This window comes from Nicotiana tomentosiformis, chromosome 7 (genome assembly GCF_000390325.3).
Source record: "Nicotiana tomentosiformis chromosome 7, ASM39032v3, whole genome shotgun sequence".
NCBI lineage: Eukaryota > Viridiplantae > Streptophyta > Magnoliopsida > Solanales > Solanaceae > Nicotiana > Nicotiana tomentosiformis.
In genome coordinates, this window is record NC_090818.1 from 72,385,156 (window position 1) to 72,411,663 (window position 26,508).

General features: G+C 40.7%; 2 protein-coding genes across 2 annotated transcripts; both read left to right on the forward strand.

Annotated features, from left to right (window-relative positions):
• Nucleotides 1-10,640: 10,640 nt before the first annotated feature.
• On the forward strand, nucleotides 10,641-12,217 carry LOC138895794 (uncharacterized). The gene is made up of 5 exons (XM_070180526.1): nucleotides 10,641-10,878; nucleotides 11,047-11,165; nucleotides 11,210-11,282; nucleotides 11,424-11,607; nucleotides 12,157-12,217. Exons 1-5 carry the CDS (start codon nucleotides 10,641-10,643, stop codon nucleotides 12,215-12,217), a joined length of 675 nt encoding a protein of 224 aa, XP_070036627.1.
• Nucleotides 12,218-14,856: 2,639 nt separating this feature from the next.
• On the forward strand, nucleotides 14,857-15,566 carry LOC138895795 (uncharacterized). Its single transcript, XM_070180527.1, has 2 exons — nucleotides 14,857-15,274; nucleotides 15,394-15,566. The coding sequence occupies exons 1-2, from the start codon at nucleotides 14,857-14,859 to the stop codon at nucleotides 15,564-15,566; spliced, it is 591 nt and encodes a 196-aa protein (XP_070036628.1).
• Nucleotides 15,567-26,508: the final 10,942 nt, after the last annotated feature.

The following is a 26,508-nucleotide window of genomic DNA, read 5'->3' on the forward strand; positions in this document are numbered from 1 at the left end:
TCCCCAACCTCAGTATAATATACCTCGCGCCCATATAAATAAAAATCCACCACGCCATACGCTCCAGTTCAAACCACCACCAATCAAAATCGACCCACCTATGCACCCCGACCTCGCCCAAATTTTAAGGAAAGAGGTCCCAAAATTTACACCCCAATTGCTGAACCCTTAGCCCAATTGTTTGAGAGGTTGAGAAGAGTTGGCCTGATATATCTAGTAGAAGGGAGGATTCTTAAGCATCCTTCAAAATACTTTGATGTAACCAAATGGTGTATCTACCATTCAAGTGTATTGGGGCATGATACCGAGGATTGCTTCAAGCTGAAGAATAAAATTGAGTCACTGATCAAAAGTGGAGCCATTCCATGTACCCCAGCTCCACCAAATATGAATCGTAACCCACTGCCGAACCACAGGAAACAAGGAGCTAGTATGATTGCTTAGGATGAAGATTACAACTTGAAAGGGACTATCGTCAGGATTGGGAATGCTGCAAGGGTTCCACCCCGATGATCTCCGTTGATTACTGTATAGTTGAGCTACCGTTGATGGTTCAGACATACCAACAACTGTCTATCGACGCTATCAGAAATGAAGAGAGCCAGAAGTACAAGATAGTCCCATGGACATACAGCAGTGGAGCCATTTCAGGCCTACTCAGGGCAAAGGGGGCTCCTACCAACATGGTCGACATTGTGATAGATTCCAGCAGCAGTGGAGGCCCCCATGCCCTAGGTGAGGAAAGATGCACTTAGGAATATGCTACATGGAATTTCCCATATGCTACGGGTGCGGATTGAGGGGTCACATTCAGATGGATTGTGGTTCGTCCCGCCAGGGTGCGGGCAGAGGCACGGTACATCCAGCCAGTTCTGCAGCTACTATAGTCACAACACCTCCTCCAGCTCGAGGCACTCCAACACCCGCAGGGCGTGGTACAGCTAGGGGAGGAGCACAGAGTTCGGGAGGATCCAGCTGTTTTTATGCTATGAGGGGTTGCCAGAATTTAGAGGCTTTTCCAGATGTTGTCACAGGTATATTGACTGTCCAATCTCATGATGCGCATGCTCTTATTGATCCCGGTTCCACTTTGTCATATGTCACTACTTATGTTTCTATGTCTAAGGGTAGGTTTATTTCTTACCTTAAGGCCACGCAGAGGATCAACAAGGGGTGTATTAACCATTTGGTCTGGGTTACAGACACCGATGTTGAGGCACAGACAATTGAGTCCGTGCCGGTTGTGAATGAATTTTCGGAGGTCTTTCCGGATGAGCTCCCTGTGATCCCACAAGATAGGGAGATTGATTTTGGGATTGATGTGATGCCAGGCATGCAGCCTATATCTATTCCACCCTAAAGGATGGCACAGGCAGAATTGAAAGGACTAAAGGAACAATTGAAAGATTTATTAGAGAAGGGTTTCATCCGGCCGAGTGTGTCGCCTTGGGGCGCACCGGTTCTCTTTGTAAGGAAGAAGGATGGGTCACAATGAATGTGTATCGACTATCGGCAGCTCAACAAGGTCACAATCAAGAATAAGTACCCACTGCCAAGGATAGCTGACATGTTTGACCAATTACAAGGTGCTAAGTACTTCTCCAAAATTGATTTATAATCCGGGTAACACTAATTGAAGATCAGGGCACAGGATGTTCCGAAAACAACTTTTAGAACCCGATATGGGCACTTTGAATTTTTGGTGATGTCGTTTGGCCTAACAAATGCCCCAGCAGCTTTCATGGATCTTATGAACCCAGTTTTCAAGCCGTTCCACGACTCTTTTGTGGTAGTGTTTATCGATGATATCCTTGTATATTCAAGCAATCGAGAGGACCATGACAATCATCTCAAGGTAGTTCTGCAGACCCTACATCAGCACAAGTTATATGCAAAGTTTTCAAAGTGTGAATTTTGGCTTGAATCTGTCACATTCTTGGGTCATGTCGTCTCTAGTGAAGGAATTAAGGTTGATCCTCAGAAGATTGCAGTTGTGAAGAATTGACCGAGGCCTACAACTCCAACAGAGATTCGCAGTTTCTTAGGCTTAGCTGGGTATTACAAAAAGTTTGTGGAGGGGTTCTCTACTCTTGCCTCTCTATTGACTAAATTGACGTAGAAGACAATTAAGGTCCAATGGTCCGATGCTTGCGAAAGGAACTTGCAGGAGTTGAAAGCAAGATTGACTATTACACCGGTTTTGACCCTATAGAGGGTACAAATGGGTTTGTAGTATATTGTGATGCTTCAAGAATCGGACTTGGGTATGTATTGATGCAACAATGCAAGGTGATCGTTTATGCTTCTCGGCAACCCAAATATCATGAAAAGAACTATCCCACGCATGACTTAGAACTTGTGGCGGTAGTGTTTGCATTGATAATTTGACATCATTATTTATATGGGATCCATGTGGATATATTCATGGACCATAAGAGCCTTCAATATATTTTCAAGCAGAAGGAATTGAATCTGAGGCAAAGAAGATGGCTTGAGTTACTCAAGGACTACGACATTGATATTCTATATCATCCGGGGAAGGCTAATATTGTGGCGGATGCTCTAAGCCGCAAATCTATGGGTAATTTAGCACACTTGGAGGAATATCAAAGGCCATGGGCCAAGGAAGTTTACCGATTGGCTAGTTTGGGAGTTCGTCTTGCGGACTCTAGTGAAGGAGGGGTGATTGTGCAAAATAGGGCTAAATCTTCACTTGTTGTGGAAGTCAAGGAGAAGCAATACAACGATCCATTGTTGGCACAATTGAAAGAAAGGATTCATAAACATAATACCATGGCCTTTTCTCCTGGCATAGGTGATGGTACACTAAGGTACCAAGGGTGTCTATGTGTTCCAAATGTAGACGGACTCCAAGAGAGAATCATGACTGAGGCTTACACTTCTAGGTATTCCGTGAACCCGGGCTCTACAAAAATGTATCATGATTTTAAGGAAGTCTATTGGTGGAATGATACGAAAAGGAATGTAGCGGACTTAGTGGCGAGATGTCCAAATTATCAGCAAGTGAAGGCCGAACACCAAAGGCCCGGTGGGTTGGCACAGAACATAGAAATTCCAATATGGAAGAGGGAAATGATTAATATGGATTTGTGGTAGGACTACCTGGCACTCCTCGTAAGTTTGACTCGATTTGAGTGATTGTGGATTGACCCATGAAATCAGCACACTTCTTGCCAGTTAAGGCTACCGACACAGTGGAACAATATGCTCAGTTGTATATCAAAGAAATAGTCAGGTTGCATGGAACTCCGGTTTCTATCATTTCTGATCGGAGGGAACAGTTCACGGCAAATGTTTGGAAGGAATTTCAGCAAGGTCTGGGTATTCAGGTGAATCTTAGTACAACTTTTCACCCGCAGACTGACGGGCAGGCAGAGCGGACTATTCAAATGCTTGAGAATATGTTGCGCGCTTGTGTTCTTGAATTCAAAGGTAGCTGGGATGATTATTTGACACTTATAGAATTTGCCTACAACAACATTTATCATGCTAGTATTCAGATGGCACCGTTAGAGGCTTTATATGGTGGGCGATGTAGATCTCCCATTGGGTGGTTGGAGATTGAGGAAGAAGAGATGATATGGCCAGACCTCGTGCATTAGGCTATGGAAAAAGTTAAGATCATTAAGGAGCGGTTGAAGACTGCTCAGAGTCCTCAGAAGTCCTATTCGGATGTTCGTCGTAGGGATTTGGAGTTCAAAGAATATGATTGGGGTTTCTTGAAGGTTTCCCCCATGAAGGGTGTAATGCGATTTGGTAAGAAAGGAAAATTGAGTCCGAGGTATGTCAGACCATACAGAATGATTCAGAAGATCGGTGAGGTGGCGTACAAGCGTGAGCTACCACCTGAGTTATCATTAGTGCACCCGGTATTTCATGTGTCTATGTTGAAGAAAGAAATTGGAGACCCGACACTCATTATTCCGGTTGAGACTATTGAGGTTAATGAAGAATTGACTTATGAAGAGATTCTGATTTCTATTATTGATCGGCAAGTCCGAAAGTTGAGAAATAAGGAAATTGCATCCGTGAAAGTGTTATGGCAAAACCAACAGGTTGAAGAGGCCACCTGGAAGGCCGAAGAAGAAATGAAGAAGAAGTATCCTTATTTGTTTGAATAGCTATCTAATCGTTTTATGAAATTGTTCCCTATGAATTATGTATTATTTGTACAGCTTATGCTAAGGGTGTTCCTTTTCTGGTAATATATTACTTAGGAGGCCACGGTTGGTGTTGTTTTTATGTTATATTGTGTTATCAGGTTATGTATATGTTTTTAGGATTGGTTTCTGAGATTCTCTGACAGATGGATAGGCCCAGTTACAGGGGAGACTCTCGCAAAATATTTTGGAGATTTAGGGAGTTAGCCAAATTTTGAAACTACTGGTGTGTGTGAATTAACATTTGGGCCACATTGGATGCTAATGACGGATTTTGACCCTCATTCGAGGATGAATGATCCTAAATGGGGGAGAATGTAAGGCCTCGTAAAATTTCCTAAAGGAATTTAAGGTTTCATGGAAGTCCTTTTGTCTTTTTGTTTTCTTAAGCCGAGGGTCTTTTGGAAACAGTCTCTCTACTCCTTTGGGGTAGGGGTAAGGTCTGCGTACACACTACCCTCCCCAGACCCCATTAGTGGGATTTTACTGGGTTGTTATTGTTGTTGTAGTAATTTAAGGTTTCGTGGTGCCGAGGTAGGCTTAGATGTTTGAGGATTGTAAGGCTCGGACTTTTTGGGTTGATCAGTGCATTGGGGAGTTCAAGAAAGTATTTGGAAGTGTAGGGCATTTTTGCAGTTCATTCTGCGACCGCAGAATCACTCTACGGGCCGCATAACTGCGTAGAGTGAAGCAGAAACTTGATCTAAATTTTAGGACCATTGTGCGGTCCATTATGCGGCCGCATAACTATTTTGCGGGCCGCAGATCCCATCGCCGAACCAGCATGAGAAATTTTTGAAGAAGGTTCTGCGGTCGCATATGCGACCGCAGAACAGGTCTGTGGACCATAGAGCGGTCGCAGAGTGGGGCAGTATTTCCCAGTTCCGGAGGCCCATTATGCGGCCCATTCCTCAGATAGCAGAAGCATTATGCGGTCGCATATGCGACCACAGATCTATGATGGGACTCCATTTTTTTTTCTAATTTTTATAACCCGATCCCAATTTTATAAAAAGGCTTTGGGGGGTCATTTTTAAGGGTTTCATCTTATATTTTTAGAGAGAGGTGAGAGTATATTAGAGAGAGAAAGAGAAGAACTAGCCATTTTATTCATCAATTCTTGCTCAAGGCTTGAAGATTTCACAAGGATCTTGCTAGGGCTTCAAAAGGATAAGAATTCCGTTCCCCAATTCTTCAATTTCGAGTTCGGGGTAAAAGATGGGTGATTGAGAGTATGATTCTTAGGTGTGAGAGTATTATGTATACATGCATGTAGCAATAATATTTGTGGAAAGATTGTTGAGCTCAAATAAGTAAAGATTGGATTATGGAATGAAGGAAATCTTGTAGAAGAACCTTGTAGCCAATGTTGCATACCTAGTGTTTGATAAAATGCTCAAATGAGCTTAAACCATGAATATCTTCCTAATTTGTGTTCAATTTTGTTATGTCACGAATAGATTGGAATTGCTAGGATTTTTGAAACATTGTAGTAATTTAAGGAAAGCTCAAATCGAGGTATGTTGGCTAAACTCCTCTCTTAGAATTGAATCCCATGATATTCATGTAATTTATGTAAGTCCCGAATTGTTCATTATAAAATTGGCTATTCTGAATAAGCTTGTGTTGAAAGATATATGTTCAATATGTATCCCAAATACTTTTATCATGTTATGTTATCATTTGAGAATGTGTTCAAAGTATGGGTTGTGCATTAAAAATGTTTCGATTTCAAGTCAATTTCAAATGAAAGCTATTATTCCAAATTTTGAGAAACATCTCTATGTTCCTAAGACTCTTAATTGCTCACATGTATACGAAAAACCTTGACTTTAAACGCCTTGTTGTTGTTGATGATGATGATGTTTGAAAGTGAAAAAGGTGAGCATGAAATACTAAATACGACCGACATGTCAAGAATGATTTTATAATTGTGGCCACTAGTGCCAATGAAATGAAAAGATGTGAAAGAAGTATGAAACAAGATGATTGGTAGAAAAGGATGATGTCAATCAACACATCATTGTGGTGAGACGGTCTAGCCGATCGGGTCGTGATAGGATGCCGTGCCGCACACATGGTGGTGATTGTGCTGGAAATTGTAATTAAAATCGTGATTGTGGTTGATCTCTCGGATGAGACGACCTAGCTGATCGGGTCTTGATCGGACTCCCTGCTAAAAGTAGGGTGTGTATTGGTATTGTAAACGGTGACATATTGGTAATAAAGATCTCCCAACTTAAAATATGGAAATTTATTTGAACACTGTCTTGGTCCTAACTTGAGGTTTGATGTTGTTTCAGGCCTCCACTGATATTATGATTGTTATTGCTTGTATTATTAATCGTTCTATTGAGATGTTGTTTTGTCATTCATACTAGTACTATTCCATATGTACTAACGTCTCTTTTGTCGGGGGTGATGCATCTTCAATGGATGCAGGCGGTTCTTCAGCAGGAGACATTGATCAGTGATAGTGGTACACTCCCTTCCCAGCTGACTTGGTGAGCCCCACTTCATTTCAGGGTCATGTATCTTTTGTTCCTTGTGTATTGTGTTTGAGATATAGTTGGGGCCTTGTTGCAGGCACTATCATACTACTCTTTCGTATCTATTAGAAGCTTCGTAGACATAGTGTGGGTTGTTTATTAGAGCTGGGGGAAGTCAAACCAGTTATGTTGTGTTTGAATTACTTATTCCGCTTCAGACCATGAAAATGTGTGTAATTTGAGATTTTAAAATAAAGTAACTAATGGTAATGAATTGGTATTATACATATGATATCTTTATTGTCTAATTAACGAAAATATCTATTATCTTTATTCATAAGTGAGTTTGGGTAGAAAGTATCTAACAGGCTTGCTTAACCCAGAGCCGTGTCTAGTTGAGTCCTTCTTATCGGTGTGTTGTCGACCATATCTATAATTAGGATGTTATTTGGGAATTTAGGAATAATACCCTTCTTTCATGTTCTCGATCGTGCGATAAAGGTAATTGTAAGATTGTTCCTTATTTAACTCGTGCGTTGCTCTAAAAGTAAATGGCACCTAAGAAGAAGGCAAGAACTGGCCAGAGATCCAATGTCACCCCAGGAGTAGCAGTTGATTCTATATTTGATGATGCGGGTGAGCACCCAAGGGGTGAGGATATTCCCCCAATTACTACACTGCATGATTCTACTACAACTGATCAGACTGCACTTGTCCCTACACCTACTGAGGGTGCAACAGTCCCTCTAACTGATATTCCAGTTCCACCTCCAGCCCCAGCTTCCGATTCCGGTGTTTTTGAAGGGGATCTTAGGGGAGTCGTACATATGTTGACTAAGATAGTGGCCTTCCAGGCCCAGAGATCAAATGTTGCACCCACTCATTCCAGTCAACGAGGGGATTCTGCTAGTTCCAGGGTGAACAGGTTTTTCCAGTTGGATCCTCTAGTGTTCATGGGTACTAACCCACTCTTCACAGGACTCTCCGAGTTATGCGTGCTACTGAGACATAGGCAGTGGAGTTGGATTCCTACCGCCTGAAAGAGGTGGCATATTCTTGGTTTGAGCTATGGGAGGAGTTTCATGAGGAGGGGAGCCCTCCGGTGAGGTGGGGTGAGTTTGATGACGCCTTCATTGATCATTTCTTGCCTGCCAAGACTAAGGCAGCCAGTGCCGCTGAGTTTGAGTGCCTGAGGCAAGGTAGCCTGAGTGTGTGGGAGTACCATATGAGATTCACGCACCTATCTAAGTATGCTATTTACATGTTGCCCATTGTGGAGGCTAGAGTGTGCCGGTTTGTGCAGGGCCTTAGTCCCTTGATAAATAATGAGTCCGCTACAGCTACCTTGAATTCTGATATGAACTATGAGAAGATGGTGGCATTCTCTCAAGCCACAGAAACCCGAAAATTGAACAACAGAATGGAGCGATGAGGTAGCAATAAGGCCCCGATCTGCGGGCAATTTTGGTGGTTCTTTTGGTGGCGGCATGTCAACATTCAGGGGAGGGTCGTCATGAGTGGAGCCATTTCAGGCCTACGCAAGGCAACAAGGGCTTTTGCCAACAAGGTCGGCATCGTGGTAGATTCCAGCAGCAGTGGAGCCCCCTATGCCCTAGGTGTGAAAAGATGCACTTAGGAATATGATACATGGACTTACCCATATGCTACGGGTGCGGATTAAGGGGTCACATTCAGAGGGATGTCATTCATCCCGCCAGGGTGCTGGCAGGGGCATGGCACAGCCAGCAAGTTCTGCAACTACTACATCCGCATCACCTCCTCCAGCTCCAGGCACTCCAACACCCGAAGGGCATGGTGCAGCTAGGGGTGGAGCACAGAGTTCGGGAGTATCTAGTCATTTCTATGCTATGAGGGGTCGCCAGAATTCAGAGGCTTCTCCAGATGTTGTCACATGTATATTGACAGTCCAATCTCATGATGTGTAGACTCTTATTGATCCCGGTTCCACTTAGTCATATGTCACTCCTTATGTTGCTATGGAATTTGGGTTAGAACCAGAACAGTACGAGCTGTTCTCTATATCTACTCCGGTTGGTGAGTCTATTTTGGTTGCGCGGGTTTATAGGGATTGAGTTGTCACGTTGCGTGGTCGGGTCACCATGGCCGATGTCATTGAATTGGGGATGGTCGATTGTGATATAATAATGGGGATGGACTGGCTTTATTCATGTTTTGCCAAGCTTGATTGCCGAAACAGGACCGTTAGGTTCGAATTTCCAAATGAGCCTATTATTGAGTGGAAGGGGGATGATCTGGTGCCTAAGCGTAGGTTTATTTCTTACCTTAAGGCCACGCAGAGGATCAACAAGGGGTGTATTAACCATTTGGTCCGGGTGACAGACATCGATGTTGAGGCACCAACAATTGAGTCTGTACCGGTTATGAATGAATTTTTGGAGGTCTTTCCGGATGAGCTCCTTGGGATCCAACAAGATAGGGAGATTGATTTTGGGATTGATGTGATGCCAGGCATGCAGCCTATATCTATTCCACCCTACAGGATGGCACCGGCAGAATTGAAAGAACTAAAGGAACAATTGAAGGATTTATTAGAGAAGGGTTTCATCCGGCCGAGTGTGTCACCTTGGAGCGCACAGGTTCTCTTTGTAAGGAAGAAGGATGGGTCACTAAGAATGTGTATTGACTATCGGCAGCTCAACAAGGTCACAATCAAGAATAAGTACCCACTGCCAAGAATAGATGACTTGTTTGACCAATTGTAAGGTGCTAAGTACTTTGCCAAAATTTATTTACCATCCGAGTATCATCAATTGACGATCAGGGAGTAGGATTTTCCGAAAACATCTTTTAGAACCCGATATGGGCACTTTGAATTTTTGGTGATGTCGTTTGGGCTAACAAATGCCCCGGCAGCTTTCATGGATCTTATTAACCGAGCTTTCAAGTCATTCCTCGACTCGTTGTGATAGTATTTATCGATGATATCCTTGTATATTCACGCAATTGAGAGGACCGTGATGATCATCTTACGGTAGTTCTACAAACCCTCCATCAGCACAAATTATATGCAAAGTTTTCAAAGTGTGAATTTTGGCTTGAATCTGTCACATTCTTGGGTTATATCGTCTCTAGTTAAGGAATTAAGGTTGATCCTCAGAAGATTGCAGCTGTGAAGAATTGGCCGAGGCCTACAACTCCAAGAGAGATTCGTAGTTTCTTAGGCTTAGCTGGGTATTATAGAAAGTTTAAGGAGGGGTTCTCTTCTCTTGCCTCTCCGTTGACTAAATTGACGTAGAAGGCAATTAAGGTCCAATGGTCCGATGCTTGCGAAAGGAACTTCCAGGAGTTGAAAGCAAGATTGACTATTGCACCGGTTTTGAGCCTACTAGAGGGTACAAATGGGTTTGTAGTAGATTGTGATGCTTCAAGAATCGGACTTGGGTGTGTATTGATGTAACATTGCAAGGTGATCCCTTATGCTTCTAGGCAACTCAAATATCATAAGAAGAACTATCCCACGCATGACTTAGAACTTGCGGCGGTGGTGTTTGCATCGATAATTTGGCGTCATTATTTATATGGGATCAATGTGGATATATTCATGGACCATAAGATCCTTCAATATATTTTCAAGCAGAAGGAACTGAATCTGAGGCAAAGAAGATGGCTTGAGTTACTCAAGGACTATGACATTGATATTCTATATCATCCAGGGAAGGCTAATGTTGTGGCGGATGCTCTAAGCCAGAAATCTATGGGTTGTTTAGCACACTTGGAGGCATATCAAATGCCATTGGCCAAGGAAGTTTACCGATTGGCTAGTTTGGGAGTTTGTCTTGCGGACTCTAGTGAAGGAGGGGTGATTGTGCAAAATAGGGCTGAATCTTCACTTGTTGTAGAAGTCAAGGAGAAGCAATACAACGATCCATTGTTGGCACAATTGAAAGAGGGGATTCATAAACATAAGACCATGGCCTTTTCTCCTGGCATGGGTGATGGTACACTAAGGTACCAAGGGCTTCTATGTGTTCCAAATGTAGATGGTCTCCAGGAGAGAATTATGACTGAGGCTCACACTTCTAGGTATTCCATGAACCCGGGCTCTACAAAATTGTATCATGATCTTAAGGAAGTCTATTGGTGGAATGATATGAAGAGGAATATAGCGGACTTAGTGGCGAGATATCCAAATTGTCAGAAAGTGAATGACAAACACCAAAGGCACGGTGGGTTGGCACAGAATATAGAAATTCCAATGTGAAAGTGGGAAATGATTAATATGGACTTTGTGGTAGGACTACCTCGCACGCCTCGTAAGTTTGACTCGATTTGGGTTATTGTGGATCGACTCATGAAATCAGCACACTTCTTACTAGTTAATGCTACCCACACAGCGGAACAATATGCTCAGTTTCATATCAAAGAAATATTCAAGTTGCATGGCAATCCAGTTTCTATCATTTCTGTTCGGGGGCACAGTTTACGGCAAATATTTGGAAGCAATTTCAGCAAGGTCTGTGTATTCAGGTGAATCTTAGTACATCCTTTCACCTGCAGACTAACGGGCAGGCAGAGCGGACTATTCAGACGCTTGAGGATATGTTGCGTGCTTGTGCTCTTGACTTCAAAGGTAGTTGGGATGATCATTTGCCACTCATAGAATTTGCCTACAGTAATAGTTATCATGCTAGCATTCAGATGGCACCGTTCAAGGCTTTATATGGTAGGCGATGTAGATCTACCATTGGGTGGTTCGAGATTGGGGAAGCAGAATTGATAGGGCCAGACCTCATGCATCAGGCTATGGAAAATGTTAAGATCATTAAGGAGCGGTCGAAGACTTCTCAGAGTCGTCAGAAGTCTTATTCGGATATTCGTCGTAGGGATTTGGAGTTCAAAGATAATGATTGGGGTATTCTTGAAAGTTTCCCCCATGAAGGGTGTTATGCGATTTGGTAAGAAAAGGAAATTGAGTCCGAGGTATGTCGGACCGTACAGAATCATTCAGAGGATCGGTGAGGTGGCGTACAAGCTTGAGCTACCACCTGAGATGTCATTAGTACACCTAGTGTTTCATGTGTCTATGTTGAAGAAAGTAGTTGGAGACCCCACACTCATTCTTCCGGTTGAGACTATTGAGGTTAATAAAGAATTTACTTATGAAGAGATTCAGGTTTCTATTATTCATCGACAAGTACAAAAGTTGAGAAATAAAGAAATTGCCTTAGTGAAAGTATTATGGCGAAACCAACTGGTTGAAGAGGCCACCTGGGAGGCCGAGGAAGAAATGAAGAAAAAGTATCCTTATTTTTTTGAATAGCTATGTAATCATTTTATGAAATTGTTCACTATGAATTACGTATCATTTGTACAGCTTATGCTAAGGGTGTTCCTTTTCTAGTAAAATATTGCTTAGGAGGCCACGGTTGGTGTTGTTTTTATGTTATATTGTGTCATCGGTTATGTATATGTTGTTAGGATTGATTTCTGGGATTCTCTGACAGGTGGATAGGCCCAGTTACAGGGGAGACTCTAGCAAAAGGTTTTGGAGATTTAGGGAGTTAGCCAAATTTTAAAACTACTGGTGTGTGTGAATTAACAATTAGGCCACATTCGATACTAATGACGGATTTTGACCCTCATTCGAGGATGAATGATCCTAAGTGGGGGAGAATGTAAGGCCCCATAAAATTTCGTAAAGGAATTTAAGGTTTCGTGGTGTTGAGGTAGGCTTACGTGTTTGAGGATTGTAAGGCTCGGACTTTTTGGGTTGATCAGTGCGTTGGGGAGTTGAAGAAATTATTCTGAAGTGTAAGGCATTTCTGCGGTCCATTATGCGGCCGCATAACCGTTTTGCGGGCCGCGTATCCCATCGCAGAACCAGCATGAGAAATTTTTTAAGAAGGTTCTGCGGTCGCATATGCGACCACAGAACAGGTTTGTGGACCACAAAGCGGTCGCAGAGTGGGGCAGTATTGCCCAGTTCCGGAGGCCCATTATGCGGCCCATTCCTCAGACGGCAGAAGCGTTATGCGTTCGCATATGCGACCGCAGATCTATGATGGGACTCCATTTTTCTGATATTTATAACCCGATCCCAATTTTATAAAAAGGCTATGGGGGTCATTTTTAAGGGTTTCATCTTATATTTTTAGAGAGAGTTGAGAGTATCTTAGAGAGATAAAGAGAAGACCTAGACATTTTATTCATCAATTCTTGCTCAAGGCTTGAATATTTTACAAGAATCTTGCTAGGGCTTCAAAGAGGTAAGAATTCCTTTCCCCAATTCTTCAATTTCGAGTTTGGGGTAAAAAATGTGTGATTGGAGTATGATTCTTAGGTGTGAGAGTATTATGTATGCATGTATGTACCAATAAGGTTTGTGGGAAGATTATTGAGCTCAAATAAGTAAAGCTTGGGTTGTGGAATGAAGGAAATCCTGTAGAAGAATCTTGTAGCCAATTTGGCATACATAGTGTTTGATAAAATGCTCAAATGAGCTGAAACCATGAATATCTTCCTAATTTGTGTTCAATTTTGTTATGTCTCAAAATAGATTGGAATTGCTAGGATTTTCGGAACGTTGTAGTAATTTAAGGAAAGCTCAAATCGAGGTATGTTGGCTAAACTCCTCTCTTAGAATTGAATCCCACGGTATTCATGTAATTTATGTAAGTCCCGAGTTGTTCATTATAAAATTGGCTATTCCGAATAAGCTTGTATTGAAAGATAAATGTCTAATATGTATTCCAAATTCTTTTATAATGTTATTATATCATTTGAGAATGTGTTCAATGTATGGGCTGTGCATTAAAAATGTTTCGATTTCAAGTCAAGTTTAGACGAAGGCTACTATGCCAAAGTTTGTGAAAAATCTCTATGTGCCTAAGACTCTTAATTGCTCACATGTGTACTAAAAAGCTTGATTTGAAATGCCATGATGATGATGTTTGAAAGTGAAAAAGGTGAGCATGAAATACTATATACGGCCGACGTACCAAGAATGAATTTATAATTGTGGTCACTAGTACCAATGAAATGAAAATATGTGAAAGAAGTATGAAATGAGATGATTGGTAGAAAAGGATGATGTCGATCCACACATCATTGTGGTGAGACGGCCTAACCGATCGGGTCGTGATCGTATGCCATGCCGCACACATTGTGGTGATTGTGCTGGAAATTGTAATTGAAATCGTGATTGTGGTTGATGTCTCGAATGAGACGGCCTAGCCGATCGGGTCGTGATCGGACTCCGTGCTAAAAGTACGATGGTATTGGTATTATGAACGGTGACATATTGGTACTAAAGATCTCCCAACTTAAAATATGGAAATTTATTTGAACACTGTCTTGGTCCTAACTTGAGGTTTGATTTTGTTTGAGGCTTCCACTGATATTATGATTGTTCTTGCTTGTATTATTAATCGTTCTATTGAGAGGGTGTTTTTTCATTCATACTAGTACTATTCCATATGTATTAATGTCCCTTTTGTCGGGGGCGCTGCATCTTTAATGGATGCAGGTGGTTCCACAACAGGAGATATTGATCGGTGATAGCGGTACACCCTCTTCCCAGCTCACTTGGTGAGCCCCACTTCACTTTGGGGTCATGTATCTTTTGTTCCTCGTGTATTGTATTTGAGGTATGGCCGAGGCCTTGTTGCCGACACTATCATTATACTCTTTCGTATCTATTAGAGGCTTCATAGACATAGTGTGGGTTGTATATTAGTACTGAGGGGAAGTCAAACAAGTTATGTTGTGTTTGAATTACTTGTTCTGCTTCAAACCATGAAAATATGTGTAATTTGTGACTTTAAAATGAAGTAACTAATGGTAATGAATTGGTATTGTACACATGATCTCTTTATTGTCTAATTAACGAAAATATGTACTATCTTTATTCATAAGTGAGTTTGGGTAGAATGTATCTAACATGCTTGCTTGATCGCGTTCTCTCGGTTGAGTGTCGGTCGCGCTCCCCGAGTTCGGGGCGTGACAATGAGCCACTCACTACATACTTTCCGGATGAAGAAGTGTTATTCTCCGGGGAAGACATCGTGGATGCATACCCAGGACAGAGAATGTTCTTCGACGGAGCGACAAATTTAAAAGGAGTGGGAATTGAGGTCGTCTTGATTTCAGAATCAGGACAGCATTACCCGGCATCAACAAAGATAAGATTCCCTTGCACTAACAATATGGCCGAGAACGAAGAGTTCATCCTCGGGATTTGGATGCCAGTCGACGTGAACATCAAGGAGTTTCTGGTCATAGGAGCTTCTAATTTATTGATACATCAAGTTCAAGTTGAATGGACCACCAAGAATGTCAAGATCCTTCCCTACCTGCATTGCGTGAATGAGTTGTGCAAAAAATTCACCAAGATCGAGTTTAGATACATTCCTAGAATCCAAAACGAGTTTGCCGACGCTCTCACAATCTTGTCATCGATGATCCAGAATCCAAATAAGAATTACATCGACCCTATTAAGATAGAGGTTCGGGATAAGCACGTATACTGTTTCCATTTGGATGAGGAGCCAGATGGTAGTCCATGGTACTACAACATCAAAATGTTTCTTCAAACAAGAGATTATCCAGAGAACGTCACCAATGGTCAGAAGCGAGAACTCAGAAGGCTAACGAGTTACGTAACCACGTTTTCCTAAACGGGGAAGTCCTGTATAGGAGGACCCTAGACTTGGGTATGTTAAGATGTTTAAATGTTGTTGAAGCAAGCAGATTACTAGAAGAAATACACACAGGGACATACAGACCTCGTATGAATGGTTTCACTTTGGAGAAGAAGATTTTAAGAGTTGGATACTTTTTGATGACCATGGAAAGCGATAGTATCTGTTACGTGCAGAAGTGTCATCAGTGCCAGATTCACGGGAATTTCATCTGATTCCACCTAACGAGCTGCGTAGAGGGTTCTCCTTGGTCGTTCGATGATTGGGGCATGGACGTGGTTTGACCTATAGAGCCCGCAACATCAAACGGACATCGCTTCATTTTGGTGGCCTTGAACTATTTCACCAGATGGGTTGAAGCTTCTACATACAAGGTCATCACGAAGAAAGTAGTGGAAGATTTCGTCCGTAACAACATAGTCTACCGATTCGGGATACCAGAGTTAATCGTCACTGACAATGCAGCCAATCTCAATAGTGATCTCATGAGGAAAATTTGTGAATAATTCAGAATCGTCCACCGTAATTCTATAACCTACATGCCATAAATGAATGGAGCAATTAAAGCATCCAACAAAAACATCAAAAGGATCTTACAAAAGATGGTGGACAACCATAGGTAGTGGCACGGGAAGTTTTCCTTCACCTTCCTAGGTTATCGGACAATCACGAGAACATCCACTGGGGCAACGCCATACATGTTGGTATATGGCACCAAAGCTGTGATACCCGCAGAGGTCGAGATACCATCCTTGTGGGTTATTCAAGAAGCCAAGTTAGACGATGCAGAATGGATACGGATCAGACAGGAGAAACTCATGCTCATTGACGAGATGATAAGTGTTCCATGGTCAACTGTATTAAAGTAGGATGGCCAGTGCATTCAATAGGAAGGTGAAACCTCAACAATTTACACCGGGGCAGTTTGATTTGAAGAAAATATCCCATCATCAGGAAGAAGCCAAGGGAAAGTTCGCGCCAAATTGGCAAGGTCCTTACGTGGTCTATCGAGTATTGACGGGAGGAGCTTTGATCCTAGCAGAGATGGAGGGAAGAGTCAGCACGAAGCCCATCAACTCAGATGCAATCAAGAAATACTACATTTGAAGACAATAGAATTATGGTTTGGTTGTAACAGAACTACGCCCGACCTGACTTCCCACGGTGGGATACGTAGGCAACCCACATAGGGTCCGATCTCTCCCCCCTCCTTTGCAATAGAAAATCCAAATATCATTTTGTATGTTTCTGGAACTATGCTACAACTTAATTTCCTTCAACGGGAATAAATAGGCAATCCTTATCAGATTCAGTCATCTATTGTAATTGAACTACTTTCTGGCCTGATTCCATTTGGGTACGTAGACAGTCTGAGTCAGACTCGGCCACTTCATTTTCAATTTCCCATCATTTTGTATCTATTGCAATCGAACTACATTTTGACCTGATTCTATTTGGATATGTTGGGTGCCTGAGTAAGGCTTGGTCTCCATCATAATTTCATTTTATTACCCTCGAACTACGTTTTGACCTGATTCTATTTTGGATACATAGGCAACCTGAAAAGGTTTGTTCATAACCCTAGGAAAACCTTTATAACACATTCGTTTAGATTAGGACGTAATTGCGATAGCAAGAAGCTACGTCATCAGAGGCATCTCCAGGAATCGATATCAACGGGACAGAGTCTTCCAAAAATAGCGTTCGCATCATCGGGAATTTCTAAACATGCCATAATCCGGAACGACGACATTTACCATAAAATAAAAAAAATTCAAAATGTTTTCTAAAAAACTATCATTCCACCAACCGAACTTCGTGGCATAACCTCACCAAACCCGAGGAAAAGCCAGGACCAAGATCAACACAAAACAACACCCCCTGCTAAGAATTTTTTGTTGAACGCAGGACCAATAGGATACGAAGAATGATGTGCCACGTTCAAAACAATGACAAACCATCTGCTCAACCAAGTAGAGCACTTTGTATATAGCGAGTCTCTGGCCCATCTATCGGAGCTGCGTATATAGAAAACCATCAGCTCAACCCAGCGAAGCGCCCTGTACAAATCGAGTCGTCGGCTTTACCAATCTAAGGCATGTATATAGCAAGTTGTTCGCTTCGCCAATTGGAGCGTTTCGCACTGCCTCTCCGACACATCAGAGATTTCGAGAAGATAATCGCAAACTTCATTTCCAACTTCGCCAATTGAAGGACGAACCGTCCAAACCCGCCATACGTTCTATCGATCGACGGCCGCAATTAGTTTTCCAGTCAAGTGTATCTCTTGGGCATGCTCCTTATTTCTTTTTATCTTGAATGTTTTGACGTTTTTCTCATGCAGCTTACAAGCATTTTACCTTTTTTATATAGAAACGCCCATCATGCAGAGATACTTTATATTTCACTGCAACCACTCCCATCGCGCGGACATAATCCCATCGCGCGGAGATACATTCTAGATTACAAGTCAACTACTCTCATCGCGCGGAGATACATTCTAGATTACAAGTCAACTACTCACATCGCGCGGAGATACTCCCATTGTGAGGACATTAAATGCTCCGACAACTGGCGGACGGTACACAGCCCGGCTAACAATCGAGTTCTCGTCACCCTGATCCCAATAACGGCCAGCCGGCATCCAGTCATCATCATTCCTGCATTATTTACATTACATCTTAACATATCTCGATTATGATATATGGGTATGTGTATGTTTTGTTTTTGCAGGACCAAACATCACGACATGGAACTTCTTCTAAGCACTAAACCAAGGTACAACGCTATGAGGGACAACTAACTCAAAAGCGGGACGAGAATCCAAATTCAAACTCAAACACGATCAGTGGAACTCTAATTCATCAAATCTTTCAAATCAAGCCGCAATTCAGATCGTGGGTACCAAAGTCTTTCATCTTGTTGTATCGTCATAATACGATACTGGAGAAATTCCTGCAATTTTCCAAATCATTATTTCAGAACTACATAAGGCCTTATCCTCGTTAAGATGTAAGCAATTCGAAGCCCGAATTCGGCCTCGATTCTCCAAAATTCCCCTAAAGTCTTTCTTAACTCTTTTCCTTAATTCTACAACTCATAATTTTCCTCAAATCCATATGCAATTCCTGCAATACATGCCTAAAGTCGGGCAAAATTGGTCTTGGTTCAGTTTCTTTGCCTGAAAACTCTTTCATCGTCTCTGGTCAAAGAGGGGCAGCTGTTGACGATCAATTTTGACCCAACCTTTTAAAATTAAATTATTTATACTTATTGATTTGCAATAAATGTGTTAAAAATATTTTCTAATCAGTAATACTTATTTTTATACAAATATAACATAAATATGTAATTAATAGTGTTATATTAAAAATTTAGTGCTAAATGTTTATAAAATATATTATCCGTACTATTTTAAAATAATTAAAATAACCTCTATATTTTGAAACACGAGTTTTAAAATTAATTTAACAAATTAACCTTTGATTTTATAATTAACTCGTTTATTATTTAAATTAATTCGAAAAGTAATTTCATAATTTAGAAAATAAAATATTTAATAAATAAATAGTTAATTATAGTAATTAGCAGTGTATTTGATGATTATATTTTCTATCAGATTTAGTTAGAATTAATTAAGTTTAATTTAAATTAATTTTAGAAGGTTAAAAGACTAAAAGGCTATAATTGCAAAGACCCAATCAAATACAAATTTGTTGTTGGTCAGATTAAAACCAGCCCAAATAATTGGCCCAATCCCCCACCTGACCCAGTCCAAACAAATCTGGACCGTTGATCCAACTCATCAATGGTCCGTAATTAATTCTAGTTTTTCTCTTTTCTTTTAATTCCCCCTAAAACTTTATCTCCACCGTTGAAATATAGAGATCCAATGGCTATCATTTTTCACAATAAAAATCATTTATTAATTCTTATGTCCTGATTTATCAGGACCGTTGATCAAACGATCCAACGGCCCCGATCCCTTCCTACACTTTTAACCTCGGAAACCAACCCCAATTATCCCAAACCATCTCAATGTGATTGCATTTATAGATACGGGTTATACTAAATGTGATTGCATTTATACACACTATATGGTTGCACATGAACAACCTCTTTGTGTATGACTTATTGGGACTGGTATATCAAACTGAGGATACCTACTCACATGAAATACAAGGAAAACTGTTGCTTACATCTGTTTTTTGGTATTGATAGTATAGTGTCATATCATTATCCAGTGGTATTAGTGTGCATGCATGCTCAATCTGGAGAAGAAAAGACACTATATTGTCTTCATGTATCAAGCTGGCAGCTCTGTCTCTAGTAAGCTTTCATCTCAAATTCATGCTTAATTTATCAACAATGATGCTGGAATTTTCAGCCCCAAGAACACAATATGCAAAATGCTTTGCTAGACAACTACTGGATTTAAACATACCTACTCCTTGGATTGCAACAAATGGCGCCTGGTGATAGCTTTGTAGGTGGTACAATAAATTATTGGCAACTGGTGTGTACATTCACAATCGTCGGCAATACTTGGATGCTTCAAATTACTAGCCTTGTAGTTTTCATCGTTTATTACTTTACTTCTACATTGTTTTGTTTGTAGGTTATTTAAACATTTTGTAATTTTTACCCAGTTGGGGATTTATTATATGTAATAACTACTAGCATAATAACCTAGTAGTATATTTGCTAAAACAAAATAAAAAATTACCCCAAACCCTAATTCATTCCTTCCTAACACAGTAATGGCCACTATGCCGTTGTCCGGTGGTGAAAAGCCACCGGACCAGTCCCAAAAGATCCCCAATCCAAAGGCGTACAAACCCCAATTGGGCGCTCCATTACTTTCAAACCCAGATGCTTCAGATCTCCTTTTTGGTGACGCGATTACTGTAGCTCGAAATCGCAATGGATCTGCTGGAATTTTCCAGTATGATTCTTGTTCAGATTTTGCAATTCGAAGTCATGGGTTTGTTCTCCACCTCAATAGCTATCTCTCCGACAAAAATCAGTCCAAGATTCAGAACGAGCTACTCCAAATCTCAAAATTGGCATCGCGTTCACTGTAGCAAATAGTGACCTGCGCAGTTATGAAATTTCCCAAATCGTTTCTGGGTTGCACGCTCATACCAATACACAAAACACTGCCAAACCAGAATCATATGCTGGTCGTTTGAATCAAACACAAGACGCGACAAATTTAACAAAGATAATTCTCAAGAAAACTAAAGTTGTTCATGGCATCCCATCTCTGCTGTTTACAATGGAAGAAAGGGAAGAATTTGCTAAGTAAGAAGGGCTACATCAAGCTATTGTTATCAAGTTGTCTAATGGCGCACCAAATCTGGAATTCTTGAGAACGTTGTTGCCAAAGGTTTTTGGCGTCAAAGGTAACAGCTTACTCGGTCTACTTGCACAAAGACAACTTCTTTTGCGTCTCGATCAATATGAAGATTTTGTCGCTGTACTAGCACGTAGTGTGAATTATTTCTCATACAATGGCAAGGAACACCAAGTTAGGATTTTTCCATGGACTATTGGTTTCAATCCTAACGAGGAAACTTCAATGGTTGCTGTTTGGATTTCCTTACCAAGCCTATCACCAGATTTGTTTGCTCGTCGTTCCTTACTGTCCATAGCTGCTGCTGTTGGGAGGCCAATTGTAGTGGATAAGGCGACGCAGGTGAGGTCGAGACCAAGTACAGCTAGAGTTAGGGTGATTGTGGACTTGTCGGACAAGCTTTCAAACAAAATTAAAATTCAAAGTATCGACAAAAAGACGGGAAATATTATTGATGTACTGCAGGAGGTGGTGTATGATAATTTGCCATTATATTGTTCTCATTGTAAGCACCAAGGCCACGATGAGAGTTCATGTCGACAGCTCGTCGCCAAAACTAATGAGGAGGATCAAGTTGACGAAGGTGTTGATGATAAATATAAGGGTGATTTGAGGCAGCTGCTGAACGAAAGGAGAGGTATGACAAAAGGTGAAAACTCAGCTGGAGTTCAAGTTCATTCTACTGGAAATAAGGCAGTCACAACTGTGGATGCTCAAGTCTTAAAAGTGCCTCACGAGAGTCATGTACATTATGGAAGTTTGGTGCAATACAAAGAAGCAACTGATGTCATGGGTGTGGATATGCAGACCCATAAATCTGGTACTCAAATTGCGAATGATCAAGGGTTATTTCATGATCAACCAAGTCCTGCAATTCCAGTTTTTAATGCTACAACATTGAAACAGATTTCTCTGTTTTCAAAGGGGGAAAAGCTGGTTGCTAAAAATCTTGGTGTCGACTGTTTTGCACCAGGTACTACATCACATGATTTTAAAACAGATGGCCAAAAGAGACCTGGTAATGTAGATGCGCATAAGGATTCATCAGGTATGGGAGTTGATCGAGCAACCACTGTTACACAAGTAGCGCAAGTTGCCACTGCTAGCCAAAAATCAGCTGATTTTTGTTCGACATTAAATGCTAGTGTTGCATTGAGTATGGATCAACAAGACAGTTTGAACATGGGGCAACATACTATAAAGGTGGTAGGTAGTGCACCACATGTTGTGAAATCAAAACAACAAGCTGATATTCCTTCTACAACAGCATTACCAACGATTTTTACAAATGTGAATTCTGCCTTGCAATCTACTACTACTGTGGACAGAACTGGTGCAACACCATCAGAAGTAGGAGCACAATATGCAGCACACTCTATTAAATCTACTGCTGGTCACGATGTGAATTTAATTGCGACAGATTGTAAAGCAATGGTTGCAACCAGTGTGGAGACTTTAGATGCCACAATGCTTAGTGCACAAACAGCTCTTTTGCACGCTGGAAAAACTGGGCAAACTGATGTACCTACTGCTTTACCAACTGTTAAGGTGGTGTATCATAAAGATTTTAAGGGTGATAATAGTGCTCATGAGACTGTAGAAGGCTGGACAAGGGTGTCCGACAAAAAAAGGACTCCAAACAAGGTACAACAATCTCAAATGATCCCTACATATTGCACCAAACAAGGAACTCCAAACAATTTGAAGATGAAGCAGATTGAAAAGATTTCAAGATACAGTGATGCACCAGGTAGTTCAAATCCATTTAATGCTCTTGTCAATGTGAAGTTCGATTGGAACAGTGCTGGGAAAAACTTGCACCTTCAGCATAATAGTTCCACAACTCCAGCTGCTTTAAATTTTACACGCAAGACATGGGCAGAACAGGCAGAAGAGGACGAAGAGGGTGAAGTGTTTGTTCCGTATGGAGAGCAACAATGTCAGACAATCGCAGCAGTAGGCTTGGAGAGTTATTCAGGTGAGATTATTTCAGACCATGACCGGGCAGCACTTTTGGATGCTTTGGACAGTCCAAAACCTCATAAAGGTGCATTTTCTGCTGGCTCAAAAATAACTACACTGGTGCTGAAATTTAGACATGAACCAGGTAGTGTACAATCAGGTAAGAACCTCACCAAAAAAGCTGAATTCAGAGCTTCTGCAACGAAGTATAATGCCAAGAAGAGGCATGAACCATTATGGATGATTGCACAAGAATTAGCTAATCAACAGCTAGAGGCCAACTTACGTGTAGCCATTTATGACGAAGGTGAGGAAGATGGATTACTTGCATATTGTCGGGAAGAGGCGGTTAGAAGTGGAGAGTTATCTCCTATGCATAGAGGGAAAAAAAAGGTTAATGGAGGAGTAGCACTCAGGCAACTCCCAATGAGAGTTGCAAGGCAAAAAGGGGTTGCCCCCACCACATCTGCAAGGTCCAATTGATCGGAGAAGAAATGAAGAATTTTGAATATTTATTGAAGTTAGTTGAAGAGGAATTTAAGGAACTTCAAATTGAAGAACTCACACGTATGATGAATGAGGGGCAAGACTTTAATTTTTACAAAGCATCATCACATGTAATATCATCACAGAGAATGTTATAAGCTCTGTGATGATCATAGAGTATTTAGTTTTTTTTAGTTAATATTTTCTTCATGCGTGCTAGTTGACGAGGGTTTTTTATGCCTCAATAGGAATTGTAAGGTAAGGTCCAGCACAACGTGTGCTATATTCCTATGCCTTTGGGAAGATCCAAGTGACTATGAGATTATATGCCCTCGTGAGACGTTTTGCCGGCAGCTACACCATGATCCTCTACATGAGGCTGCCATCTTAAGGAAATGGAGGCGCAAAGGAGTGATTATATGGTCAAGGCATAGAGGCAACACTACCGTAGCTAGCCCCCTTACTTGTATTTTTTCTTTGTTGTTTATTTTTTCTTTTATTATTAATAAAATAATTACTAGGCATACCTAGTAGTATAATTTGCCAAAAAAAAAAAAAAATTCATTCCTTCCTTGACCAGCTGCCCCCTTCCCTTTTTGCCCTCTATTCCCTCACCTGCTCTCGCCCTATCACTCACAAAACCTTGCATAAATTCGTGCAAGGTCAACAAATCAACAATGAAATCATTCCTATTGCTCTATTATTCGCGAATCGAGTCGGTCCACTTCCATTATCTTCACTCAAATTCAAAATGCCCAAAATCTGAAACCCTAGCTTAAAAATAAAACTTCAAAATCGACAGATTTCCTTCATGCTCTATCAAATCAGAGCATGCATGTAGTTATTCTCAGAGTTCATCATGAGTATTCGATGTCTAGAGGTCAAACACAGTGACCTCTGGACAATAAAGCCTTAGCTGATGGTTTTTGCTCATCAACGGTTGATTCTGAAATTCAAATCGCTAAGGTAAAATCCCCTATTGGTTTTCACCTCCACCTTCTCTGATTTCACTCGATTTGCTACCGTCATATCGACTTTCGTCACTTTTCACTCACAATTTGAATCTACTGAAACCCTAGACTTTAAGGTATTATAAATAGTAGCCTTAATTTCTCTCACCTAACATCATCTATCACCTAAAAGAATTAAATATTATTCGAAAGAAAGAAAGAAAAGAAAATCCTCAGATTTCCTCACTGATTTTACTTTCTCTTTCTCTTATTCGGTTCTAACTTCATCTACTGTTCGAGCTTGAGCTTGGATTCCTAACAGCTAAACAAAAGCTTTTGTTTGGTTTGCTGCTTTATAGAATGCCAGTGTACACTGGCCCTCCATTTTCTTTCAATTATGCCTGTTTATTTGGTAATTTTGATGTCTTCTCTACTGATTTCTCTTCGTTCATGATACATGTTAGTAATCTCTGGATTGCATGTTGTGTTTTCTATTATTCTTATTAATCTAAAACTGTTTTATTCTCGTGATAACCCATGATTGCCTTAGTGTTGCTAGTTAATCTATGTTGATAAAATCCATAACTTAGTTGGATAACATTTGCTATGATAGATGACAAATATTTTGTTGAATTCATGTTATTAGCTAAAAGACTTCTGATGTTCTTCCATGATTGTTTTGTTAACCATGCCACCATGATAACTTGACTAAACTATGATCTTAGACTTATTTGATAGCTTGCTGGGAACTTATGTTTGCTACATCTACATTACATTAATTCTGGGGTTAATAATGTTATACCACATGTTGATCCATTCCATATACTTAACTTGTATACATTGATAATGTCGGAATCAAGTTTGTTGTGTACACTTACGAATCCAATGCAAATCTTTTATTATAGCCTAGACTCACCAGCTTAATTGCCAGGTTACCTGCTCTTCAAATATGTCATGCAATCATGTGACTCTTGAAAACATTATTATGCAATAGGTTTGAATGTCTTCTGTTAGTCCTTATGTTTATGTGTCTGCCTAGTTACACTTATGAACTTTCCTGTCTGTTCCTTTAGAAGGACATAACAACTTAACAATGAATAATCTCAGGAGAAAAGCTATTGTTAGTACTCATAGGCTCAAACAAATTCTTTAATACCTGCTTGTCTAGTTAAAATGACTATTGTTCTATATTAGTTGATGTCCTCTGTTTGTAAAGGTTTAGTTATGAACCTGGATGTTTGATTAAGAATTTAATAAACTAGTAATCCTACTACTATGTCTGAATTATACCAAGATTGACCTTATTGCCTACATGTGTACCTCTGTTAGTGTTATTGCTCTTTAAGGAATCTTGAACAAGATTATTAGTCCATGTACTTAGTAGAGTGAGGACTTAACCATGTGTGTGAACTTCTGATTGTTTTGAATACAGTCTAAATAGTTGTCAAAGTGTTGTGAGCTTGATTAAGGATTCCTCTAAGTTTGAACCTACTAGTATAATCAAAAACGTTAGTATGCATGTCTTCTCTACTTTTAGGATCACTTAACTCGGCATTTTAGCTTGGAATAGTTTACTGATGGTCGTTTTGAAAACCTCCCGATTCTGCAACTGTGATTAGTCTCTTTAAATGTTCTAGTACATTTTATAAGCGATTGTTGAGTATCCCTGGACACTGTTAGAACCTGCAGCAAGTGACCTTTACCTTCTGGGTTCTAATTTTAAGGTTAATGGTGTAATTCCTAAGGTGTTCATGCTTCTGTACTTTGATGATATGTCCATGTAGCTTCTGGACCTCCTGTGTACTTGAATCTTTGTGTTTAGTGATGTTCCCGTGTTAATTATTAAGCAAATACCTTATTTGTAGCTAAACCTTTGGGGAAGAGTGAGTGTGAGTGATAAAGGGTATTTGGGGTGGGACCTAGTTTGTGACTAAGGTGCCCTTCCCTGATACAAGAACTGCTCGGGGTCCTTAAGAACTGATAAGTTGGTATTTTACCAAATTATCTCTTCTTGATACTTAGGCTTTTGTATGATTTTGTTGAGAAACTAAGGCATTTGTTGAGGTTTATTGGCATATTTCAGGTATCAAGTGATTTAGAGAAGATACAGAATAAAACAAGTCAAAATGTATTAAAATGAGAAAAATGGACTGCTGCCAGATAATGCTCTTCGCGACCATGAAGATTCTTATGTGATCGCGTAAGTCCAGGAAAATAAACTTCACGAACGCGGAGCAAATGCTGCGAACACGAAGAAGAAAGCTGGTCAGCTTCTGTCAGGTGCCCTAAGAGAACGCGAGGTTTGGTGTGCGAACGCGAGGTTTGGTGTGCGATCGCGAAGCTTTGTAGCATTACTCTACACGATCGCAATTTTACTTTCGCAAACGCGATTCACAAGTCTGG

Coding starts and splice junctions, on each gene's coding strand:
- LOC138895795 (XM_070180527.1), top strand. CDS start 14,857: ATGGCCGAGAACGAAGAGTTCATCCTCGGGATTTGGATGCCAGTCGAC. Junction 15,275..15,393: donor TCCAGAGAACGTCACCAATG/GTCAGAAGCGAG, acceptor ATGTTGTTGAAG/CAAGCAGATTACTAGAAGAA.
- LOC138895794 (XM_070180526.1), top strand. CDS start 10,641: ATGGGTGATGGTACACTAAGGTACCAAGGGCTTCTATGTGTTCCAAAT. Junction 10,879..11,046: donor TGACAAACACCAAAGGCACG/GTGGGTTGGCAC, acceptor CTACCCACACAG/CGGAACAATATGCTCAGTTT. Junction 11,608..12,156: donor GAAGGGTGTTATGCGATTTG/GTAAGAAAAGGA, acceptor ATTCTCTGACAG/GTGGATAGGCCCAGTTACAG.